The sequence below is a fragment of the Cavia porcellus genome, unplaced genomic scaffold (assembly GCF_034190915.1).
Source record: "Cavia porcellus strain 051 isolate PalLab524CR breed Dunkin Hartley unplaced genomic scaffold, mCavPor4.1 scaffold_7, whole genome shotgun sequence".
NCBI classification, from domain to species: domain Eukaryota; kingdom Metazoa; phylum Chordata; class Mammalia; order Rodentia; family Caviidae; genus Cavia; species Cavia porcellus.
The window spans coordinates 22,196,525-22,207,246 of record NW_026947490.1 but is presented as its reverse complement, the minus strand read 5'-3'; the positions used below and the strand labels follow the sequence as shown (position 1 = coordinate 22,207,246).

Genomic DNA, 10,722 nt, shown 5'->3' with positions numbered 1-10,722 from the left:
TGTAGCTGGGAAGCTGGTACAGCCCTTGAGGCTGTGTCGTCCAGTGTGGCCAGTTACAACTAATGAAAGCAGAATGCGGACTTCCTCAGGAGCACAGGCCACACACTTGGTGGTGCTCTGCAGCTACTCTACTGACCGCAGGTAGCGAGCACTCTGCCACTCTGGGAAGTTCTTTTGGCCCTGGCGCCCTGCCCCCACCCCCAGGCTCTGAACTGCAGTCCAAGGAACCTGGACTTTGTCTGAGGAGTGGGACAGAGTCTGGAGTGAGAGCTGACCTTTGGGTAAGTGGACATTCAGAGCCCTTTCCTGATTTGACCTCGCCTCAAGCATTGCCTTCTTTTTCTGGACTTTGGTTCTGTCCTTGGTAAGATGAAGGTAGCCATGGGCTGTTTGCACTCCTTATCTGTTCATTTATTCTCACTCAGGGTACCAATCCCTCACTGCCACCCTCTCCTGGGGCTCCTGAAACAAACTTCTGCAAACCGAATGGCTTCAGACAGCAGATGTCCTGCATTTCAAGTCCGGAGGTCTGAAGTCCAGAATGGTGTCTGGGCTCAGAATCAAGGGATGGGCACAGCTGTGATCTTTTGCAAGCTCTGGGGGTGAATCTGCTAGAGGCCCCCCACAGCCCTTTCTTCCATATCCAGAGCCAGTAAGGGCCAGTTCATCTTCCCCATGTCCCACTGCCGTGACACTGCCTCTTCAATCTAATCCTTCTTAGACTGAAAGACCCTGTGGTTATGTTAAGCCCACCTGGATCATCTGGGATAATGTCTCTTATTTTTAATTTTTTTTTATCAGTACATATTTACATTGAACTTGGGAAGTAGATACATGTACTTAACATATCTTGATTTTTTTAAAGTTCCCTTTCCTGCTCCCCTTATTTTTTGGGTTTTGAGACAGGGTCTTGCTCTATAACTCTAAAGTCAACTGATTCACAACCTTAATTTCTTTTATCGTAATTTTCCTTTGCCACATATTCCCAGGTTCCAGGGATTAAGATGAACATCTCTGAGGGCCATGATTGTGTACACCGTGCACAAGACACGGGATGCAGTATGAAAAGACACCAGTCCCGGCTGCACAGGGTGGCTGGCGCTAAGCAGGGGAAGACGGCAAGTGTGCAGTGCAGCACTGGGATGTGACTGTCCCTTAAGGATACTTTCTTGCTTCTGTGGTTACTTAAATAATTCTTAGTTCCTTCTAAATATCTTAGAGTTCTCAAATTTATTTATTTATTTCTCCAGTAGATCTTAAGTTTCCAGAAACTTATTTTTGTGTGTGGCGTGAGGTAGGGTCACTCTTCCATTTCCTATTGTTGGTTTAACAAATCACTGCAAGCTTAGTGGCTTTAAACTACACAGCTTTATTTTCTTATCATTTTGGAGATCAGTAGTCCAAAGTCAGGCTTGTCTAAAGTGAAAGTGTCCACAGAACCCGGACGCTTTCTGGAGGAATCCTTTTCCTCACCTTTTCTAGCTTTTATGGGCTGCCCAAATTTCTTAGCACTCTGATCTCTACCTCCACAGGTACACTGTCTCTCTGCCCTCATGGAAAGACCCTTACGATCACATTGGGTCTACTCAAATAGCCAAGTTCATCTCCTGCTCTCAAGAGAGGACCCTTAAACATATACAATGTCCTCTTTGCTTGTGTACACTAACACACAGGTTCTGGGGATTATACTAAAGTATATTTATGGGGCAATGCTCCACACCATAGGAGTCCATTTAACTTTCTTCCCATATGTTGTGGCCTCATTTACTGATAAAAGTCTGTACTTTCCCTACTTAGCTACAGCAGTGGTTGGTAAATTGAAGCCCAGAGGCAAAATCTAGCCCACCAACTTGCTGCAGTTTTATTAGAACAGAGCCACACCCCTCCACTTACGTATGATACTGTGTTTAGCAGTAAGTTCACTGGCAGACAGTATGGCCCGTAAACCTAAGAATACATACTACTGGGCTGCGCACAATGGCTCACCCCTATAACCCCAGACAGGAAGCCTGCAAGTTCAAGAGCAGCGTGGGCAACTTACCAAGACTATCTCAAAAAATAAAACAGTATAAAGGCTCAGAACCAGGAAGACGGGGGCAGGATCAGCATATACATTCTCAGACCCCTTATCTACAGGTGGGGTTTGTTGTCTATCAGTATAAATGCAGGTCTGTTTGAGTTCTCAGTTCCCATTGGGTTGATCCCAGGCCAACACTACAGGTTTCACTAGTACAGCCTTATAATTCTATCTTGGGAACAAGGGTAAGACGAGGTTCCCACACTTTTCATAAAAGGTTTTGGCCTTTTTTCCCCCTTGGTAGTGGGGATTGAACCTAGGGCCTAGCACAGCTAGGCAGGAGTTCCACCACGGATCTAGATCCCCAGCCCTCCCGTTTTGATATAGGGTCTTGCTGAGTTGACTAGATTGGGCTGGGACTTTTGATCCTCATGCCTCAGCCTCCCAAACTGTGGAGACTACAGGATTGGATCACCATGCCTTTTTGGGGCCACTACTTGATTAGTGTCCACTGTCCTCCCTAGATCAAGTCTGTCACCACTGCTGTGTCCCTAATGTCCCCTGCAGGGTACAGCACACAGTGGTGCTTGATACATATCTATGGATCAAAGAGCGGTCCTATGCTGGGCTGCTCATCCTTATTTTAGGGTGCAGTGACAGATCCAAAAGGGAAATGGCCTTGCCTGAGATGGTGCTTGCCCCTTACCAGTGACTTGTGACCTCATTTTACAGGTAAGGCATGAGTCCAGAGAAGTGACATTGTTGGTCCAGGGACTCACAACTCCTAAGGAGTGGTCAGGGCTGGCTCCAAGGGTAGGCTTTCTGATGATTCATTTCTGTCGGGTGCGTGCCCTTTGTTCTTCCTGCATCCCCTTGCATTCTCCCGGCTCTTTCCCCATCAGTGTACGGAGCGGTGACCTTCCTACACCTGTATATTCCATTCCGTGGCAGCATTGTCATTCATAGCTGGCGCCCCTGGTGGACACATGGGCGGTTTCCAATCTGGCCACAGTGAACATCTTTACCTTGATGACCTTTCCTCATGCTTCAGTTTATAGGATACATTCCTACAGGTGGAATAGTTTCAGCAGGCAAGTGTGTGTCTTATGGCCAAGGTGGGGTCATCAAGTTAAACTTTCAACACAATAAAGAGAGCCTGTTTGCCCACATTCTTTACTAACCCAGGATATGTGCAGACTTTTTACCTTTGCCATAGAAGTGGGAGGGGAGAGTCAGACAGCGCCAGCACTGGCAAACCATACATAGGTCCATGTCCGTAGTTTTGGACCCAGTACTAAGTCTGGTTGACACCTAACCATCAGCACAGTTCCCCAGCCTTCTACTGTCAGGCCTGGTGTAAACGGCCAGTCTCCTCCTGCCAGCTCTCTGGAAGAGGCGAATCTGTACAGTCCGCATGGGAATCCCACCTCATCATTAACAGGGCAGGCAGCAGAGCGGCATGTGAGCCACCAGGAGGGCTCATTCTCTTTCCCCCTGACCCTCCGCTTGGTGGTGACCCCGTTGATGCACAAGCAGGAGGCGTCTCTGGCCAAAAGCCTGGCCGCAGGTGGAGCATCGGTGGCGGCTGGCGGCCTGGCTGCTCGGTGTGGTTGGGGGGTCGTGACACAGTCGATGGGCAGCCAGCTTGGAGGGGAACGAGAAAGCCTTGGGGCAGTGTGGGCAAGGATAGGGGCGAGCCTCGGTGGCATGGTGTGTGTGGCGGTGGGCCGCCAGCTTGGAGGGGTAGCAGAAGGACTTGGTGCAGTCAGGGCACGGATAGGGGCGGGTGGGCGCATGCGTCCAAAGATGGGCAGCCAGTTTGGAGCGGTGGCCAAAAGCCTTCGGGCAGTGTGGGCACAGGTGCGGGCGGGCGCCACTGTGCGTGAGGCGGTGTGCTGCCAGCTTAGATGGGTAGGAGAAGGCCTTGGGGCAGTCAGGGCATGGGTGGGGCCGGGTGCCGCCATGTGCTAAACGGTGCGTGGCCAGCTTGGATGGGTAGGAGAAGGCCTTGTCGCAGTCGGGGCAGCGGTGTGGGCGCTGAGGCGGAGGCCGCCGGCGTGGCCGGGAAGGCGCAGCCCCCACTGCAGTGGGCCCTGGACCAGACTGGCTGGGTTTCTGCGGTGGGTCCTGGTGGAGATCTGGGGGACAGGAGGGCTGGTGCGTTTCAGGAAACACGCAGCATCCTAGCCCTAGACCAGGCGCTGCCACCACCTTGATACTGGAAGGGACCCTCAAAAGCACATGGGAGCATTTCAGGACTCATATTCCCCAAATGGAATCATTTCTGCTTCCTCCCTCCTCCCATGAATTGTCTTCCTGTTACCTAAACTACTAAGGCTTCCCAAAAGTGACTGTTACCCATTTCTAGTATCTTCCTAACAGTCATCCAGAAATCTCACAAATCAACACTCTGGTGCCTCCTGTAATTTCCTGAGCCCTAGCAAATGATCATGGAGGCTCTCCCAAAACCAAATGGAAAGATACATTTCTGTGGCTCCCATAATCATAATCCTAGGCCTATAAACTTTCACTCTAAGATTCCCCTACACGATTCTTGGAGCTCCCATTCCTAGGGAAGGATCCCTCCCACAGGCAGGGCCCTCTCACCTCCTTTGGTTGCAGGGTCCTTGCCAGAGGGGCTAGGATCTGTGCTCTGGGCCTGGGACTTTGCACCTTGCTCCAACATCTTGCTGGCACAGGAACCTAGGAAATGAGTGGGGGCAGGGGTAATGCTGATGATTCCCACGTTAATGCCGACAGTGTTAGAGGGCCAAAATCAGCTTGTCAGTTCCTGTAGACCCAGGGTTTATAGACATCTGGGATGGTTAAGGCCAGGACAGGGGTGACAGGAAGTTGGAGTCTAAGCACAATGGGCAAATGTACGGAAATTTAACCAAGAGGACGTCTCTTTGCAGCTTAAACCTGGGGTTGGAACCTTGAGGGGAATAGGTGGGGGACCTCACAAGATGAACCATGGGCTGCGCTGAGCGTGGAGAGGATGGGGCCGCGTTCAGATGGACAGAACCTTCCCCTTGAGCCCCAGCACCATGAGGGCATCTTTGGTGGGAATGGCAGAGCTATGTGCATCAGAACCACCAAAATCAGTAGCTCTGCGACTCAGGCCTAGGGGCGGGGCCTTGGAGAGGAGTGGGCGGGCCTTTTTCGATTATGTCCCAGGGGAGGAGCTTGTGTTGCAGTGGGCGGGGTCTCACGTCCAGGAGGCAGCTTTACCAGGCTTCTACCCTCTACTCAGTCCATTGCCTCTGCATCGACCGTGTCCTTCGTGTTAAATTTCATCCTCTGCGTAGTTGGGGAAGTGCAGGATACAGGGGGATCTGGAGAAAGATGAAAGGAATGTGGCTTGTGTAGCAGTCCTGAGGCCCTTAGTGAGCTTTTCCCTCGGGAATCCATGCATCCCGCACTCAGTGCACCCCTAGCAACGGAGGCTTCCAACCACCAATGCAAAGTCCCACGCGGACCCCCATCGATCCCCCTGCGGGAGATCCAGGCATCGGGCCCCCATACTTCCCGATGCACCAGGCTTCGGCATCGGAACCCCGCCCTTCTCACCTGCCGGCGCCCCTCCCGGGGGCGGGGCTCTGGACCCCTCCCTCCTCGGCCGCAGTTGCTGCGGCTTTAGCTTCTGCGGCGGAGCCCTAGGACCCACTGGACCGGCTGCCTGGGAGCGGAGGGGAGGGGACAAGGGAGCCCCGCGAGCGGCAGGGCCCGGCCTCATTCCCATTCCCTCCTCCTGCGCGGGGCCACAGGGGGCGTCGGCACGCGTGCGCAATCGCGGCCAACAGAAGCTGGGGAGGGGGAAGACGGAAGGGAAGGAGCGGATGGGAGCGCCTAGTGGGCGAGTTCCCTAGCGAGCTCCGAGCCGCGGCCGAAGGGCCGCGGGAAAGCGCACAGGGGCTGCGGGGCGTACGGTGGCTGAGGGGAGTCAAGCGCGGCCCCGGCGAAAGTGGATTGCCTGAGCTAGGAGTTCTGGAAGAAAGCTCCCGCCGCGTACAACGCCTTTACAAATACCCCTCTTCTTTCCCAGAATTCCACAGGGAGCTTAAGTTTCGTCTCTTTTCCCAGTTTCTTCCCAAGTTTGTGGCCAGTTCCACACCTCCAGGCATTTGCAAAAAAGTCTGACCGTTTCTTCGAGAGGACATGAGTGCGGAACACGGAGCGAGCTGGCTCCCAGTAAAAGACATTATTTGCATAGCGTCCCGACCACCTTGCCCATCGCCCCGAGCTACCTCCTCTACCCGGGCCTAGCTGTCCAGGTGACCAGGCCCAGTGTCTGTGTGCCCGCCAGGGAAGGCATGCAGCTGGGCTTTTTTCTCAAACAGCGACCGTATAAGTGCTGGAATAACCATGATGTTCCCATGAAAGGTTGGGTGAGTCTCCAGCCTGAAAATCCACGTGGTCTGGTGATGTCAGAGTCCTGGGAGTTGATGGATTATTTGGATTCTGGAGCCAGAATGCCTCAATAACTCCTTTGGTTTCTCACCAAAGTCATTCTCTTGGATAGGTGACTTCATTTTTCTGGACCTCAGTTTCCTCATGTATAAAATAGAGAGTTCTTGGGATTAAACACAATAATCAATGGAAAATGTTTAGAATACAAAATGGCGCGGCAGGGGGTTTAGCCCAGCCGCATAAGCGCCTGCCTTGAAAGCAGGCAGTCGTGAGTTCGATCCCCGGTACCGATAAAAAGGAAAAAGACAAAAAAAAAATTTTTAAAAATGGCTAGAGTACTCAATAAATGCTGTAAGTATTTTTGTTTTTCTTGGGCATTGAATTTGGCCTGATAGGGTCCAGTTGTCCCAGTGTAAGAACCGGTGTCGCAGGGGAGAAGACCCCAAGGACTCAGCTCGTAGTGAGGAGTAAAAAGTTTATTTCCATGCGCATGGGGTCCTCCAGGCAAACAAGTGCGGAGGGCCCCGAGGGGGAATTGTGTAGGGTTTTTAAGGGCGCAAACGGGAGGCAAGCGAGTTTACAGAAGCAGATTGCATTGGTTAATTTTGAGCAGGATAGGACTTGGCAGAAGTTGATTGGAGGGGTTTGGGGTTGAGTAACCATGGAGACTGGGGGTCCTAGCCCAGTCACTATGTGCCCAGAACAGAACAGTTACTTGTCTTACTTATCTCGTTGAGACAGAACAACCTTGCAGGTGCATTTTTTTTTTTTTTTTTTGCTCGGTTCTGATAGCTCTGGGGAGTTAGGCATTCCTTTCTGCTCTGCTCTGATAGCTCTGGGGAGTTAGGGAGTTAACCCTTTCACCAGGAACAACTTAACAAACATCACATGAACACACATCAAGAAGGAGCACTTTGTTTTCAGGGAATCTCTCCTTTTACATCTTGGAATGCTGCAGATTCTGGTTTTCCTTTCGGGTCTCCTATGAACTATATAGCCAATCCTGTCGCCGGGCCTTGCCCTTAAGTCTCAGTTTAAATGTTACCACAGCCTTTTGCTTCTCACTTTTTTTTTTTTTTAAGATAGGTTCTTACTATGTAGTTCATGCTGGTCTCAAACTCACTATGTAGTCCAGGCTGGTCTCAAACTTGCAGCAATCCTCCTGCCTGAGCCTCCTGAGTGCTGGAATTACAGGTGTGTGCCACTATGCCCTGCCCCACGTTTCTTGCAGAGCCCTTTTGCCCCTATTCCTCTGTTGTTCCCTCCCCCTTAACACCATACAGCTGTCTTCTGGCATGTGTAGTCTGTTGTGATAGACAACTTGTCTACCTTGTTTATCTGTCTGTCCCCAGAATCCAGAAAAGGGCTTAGCACATAATAGATACTTAATGAGTTTGTTGAATAAATACTTAAAATAATTTACAGCAGGAAGCCCTCTAGGGTGGGAAGAGAGAATAATGGGGAGAATGAACAGCTTGAGGTTAAAGAGCTTGGGAAAGGGCTTATGTAGGGTATGAAACCAGGGAAGGGCTTTAAACACAGGAAGTGGGGCAGGGGGTGTAGGTTTAGTGGAGGAGCTCTTGCCTACCATGCACAAGCCCCAGGCTCCCATCCCAACACAGCAAAAAAATAAAAATTAATGGGTCAGAGAAACAGGAAGTGTCATGAACTAGGTTAGGTTTAAAGATTTATGCCTTCAAGCGGTATGTAGGCATCTGGAATGGAAGTGGTCTGGGGGTATCTGGATAGTTTTTACTCACCCAAGAGTTGCTCCTGAGGTTCAGGGAGATGATTATGATATTTATGGACATTTTTCTTAGATATTACTTTGGAATTGCAAAATGTCTTCCTTGTCCCTTTTAGATGGTCAGTGTTCCCTGAGGGGCCTTCATCATGTAAGAAACTTGTGAAAGAATCCCAGCCTCCTGAGTGTAAAGTGTAGGGTTAAACAAGGGGAGGCTGCCTGGCTTGGTGACAGGTATTCATGTTTGGTGAGATGTTCTCCTAAGCCTGCAAGTTCATTCCTGACAGAAAGGGCAGGAGGCAAGAGTCCCAGTTGCCCCAATGATGATAACACCAGGGATTGAACTCACTGTGTTGTGCTTGCCAGGCAGGGTTTATGTGGCCAAGCTAAATCCCCAGGCCCAGTGGTAATTTTTTTGACCACGAAAAATTTTGAAGGCTGAGTTCTGTTCCATTGTCTACCAGGAAGGTCAGAGGTTAGCTCTTGACTTTTGCAATGGCTTTGAGCTCTCAGGGAACCCATTTCATAGGGCTTGGTCTGTCCTTTCCATTTAGGTCTGATGGGCAAGGAGAGGGTCAGGTTGAGGTGGGCTTGGATAGTCAAGTTTCTTTGTGTCTCTCAGATAGAGGGGATATTGGCCTTTGCAGTGTCTGTTTGCAGCAAGCACATTGGTCAGCTGCTAAGGCATAGGATCTGCTGTAAGTCTAGGGCTGTATAATGGTTGATACATTGTGCTAATTTGAGAAGTTCAGAAGTATAAATAAGTGACTCAGCAGGGGCCAAAGTCCACACTTTGTAAACATCCTCATCTTGTGCAAGGGAAGGCACAGAGATGGTGTAAGTGCTATATACACCCGTCGTAAGGGGTGGTAGCCTGCTTACAATAGAAGGGAGGAAAACAGGTTTGCTCCACTCCACCCATTTTGCTCTGGCTGTTTTTTTTTCCCACCTTGAACTGTTGCCACTCACCGTGCCACCCTTCCTTGGAGTGAGCTGATTACAGACTGAAACCTTCACAGACTTTGAAACTAAGTAACCCTTTCCTTCCTTAATTTTGAGTGTCAGATATTTTGTCTCAATATCAAGAGAATTTGGTACCAGGAGTGGGGTCTTTATTGTAACAATACCTGACTATGTGGTTCAAGAGCCTGTAGGAATGGCTTGTGGGAAGAGTTTGGAAAGATTGAGATGTGGTTCCTGAAAGAATAGAGCTGAAATGCCATAGGCTGTTATGTATGGAAGATTCTTGTCAAAGCTCAGAAGACCAAAAGGCTGATGGAAATCCTCCTAGTAAAGACCAGTGTCATTTGGGGATGACAGTGCACAATATATGTACCATTGTTGCTCCCTGATAGATGTGTACTGAATTTTTTTTTGTAGTTTTTCCTTCTTCTTTGTTTTTAATCCCTTAAAAAAAATCAGTGTTATGGTTGATACATTCGGTCAACTTGAGACATTTAGAAATTTAACTAAGAAATTCAGCAAGGATCCAGGGTCCATCCTTTGCAAATATCCTCAGCCTGTGCAAGAGGAGGACACAGAGGAGGTGGGAGTATTACATCCGTGGAGGGGGGACAGTTGCCTGTTTACAATAGAAGGGAGGAGAAAAAGCTTGTTCTTCCCCCTCTCACCTTCTGCTCTGGCTGCTTTTGCTGGCTGCTGCCTTGAAGTGTTGCTCCAGTGTCATTCCACCCTGTCTTGGGGCCAGCTGATTTTGAACTGAACCCTCCATGAACAGTGAGCTAAATAAACCTTTCCTTCCTTCATTTTGGGTGTTGGGTATCTTATCCCAACAATGAGAGAAAAGTAACCAAGACAATCAGATTTGGGAGGTTTCTGTTGGGAAAAAGAACTGTATTGGTTGTTGAATTCCAGGTGATGTGTGTTATGGCTTGGCAGAAAATTTGTTTGAATTTTACTCATGTCCAAAGACTCTGCCTGAGACTGAGTTTAAGGGCAGTGGACTAATTAATCTGGCAGTAGAAATTCAAAGGTAGTAGAAAGTTGAGGCTGTAGCATGGCTATTGTTGGGGGCTTTTAGTCAAATCTATGTTGAGAATCAAGTTAAGGGCCCTGCAGGATGATTTAAAACATTGTGAATTTGGCCAGAAAAGAAGCTCCAGTAAATCTGTGCACTACAAAGATAGATCTGAGGAGATCAAAATTGCTGAGAAGAAACAGTGGCCTAGACCACTGAAAGAAGCAGCAAGTCTCCACCCTTTGCAGTATTAAAATTGCCAAAGTGAAAGCTTTCCTTTGAGGAGAAAATCACAGAGTGCCATGTTCCAGAAGTCTGGTCACAACACCATGTTCCAAAAGGTGTCAGCATAGAAAATTTGTTCCTCAGAAATGTATTCACATTGCCTAGTGATCCGGTCACTTGAAAGTTGTGCTACTGCTCCAGCTGGCAGCAGACTTTGGTATCATTCGCATGGTGCTGGTTTAGTTGCAAGAGTTATGAATGCAAGAGTTATGGGGTTAAAAAGACTTTCACCTTGATTTCAGAAGACCTAGGAGGCCAGGAAGTGCCCCAGAAGAGGCAGTGTGTGAA

The 10,722-nt window shown here is 49.4% G+C and overlaps 1 protein-coding gene across 3 annotated transcripts; it reads right to left on the bottom strand.

Annotated features, from left to right (window-relative positions):
- Nucleotides 1-1,349: 1,349 nt before the first annotated feature.
- Nucleotides 1,350-6,393, bottom strand: Znf575 (zinc finger protein 575). 3 transcript variants are annotated; one of them, XM_003464555.5, is made up of 4 exons: nucleotides 6,265-6,393; nucleotides 5,249-5,352; nucleotides 4,625-4,720; nucleotides 1,350-4,155 (listed from the first exon to the last, which is right to left on the bottom strand). In XM_003464555.5, the coding sequence occupies exons 3-4, from the start codon at nucleotides 4,701-4,703 to the stop codon at nucleotides 3,497-3,499; spliced, it is 738 nt and encodes a 245-aa protein (XP_003464603.1). In that variant the 5' UTR covers nucleotides 4,704-4,720; nucleotides 5,249-5,352; nucleotides 6,265-6,393; the 3' UTR covers nucleotides 1,350-3,496. The 3 variants fall into 3 exon arrangements, with proteins under 3 accessions (XP_003464603.1, XP_013002304.1, XP_005001362.1); XM_013146850.3 differs by lacking the exon at nucleotides 6,265-6,393 and adding an exon at nucleotides 5,588-5,942 and having other exon boundaries at nucleotides 5,230-5,352; XM_005001305.4 differs by lacking the exon at nucleotides 6,265-6,393 and adding an exon at nucleotides 5,588-5,941.
- Nucleotides 6,394-10,722: the final 4,329 nt, after the last annotated feature.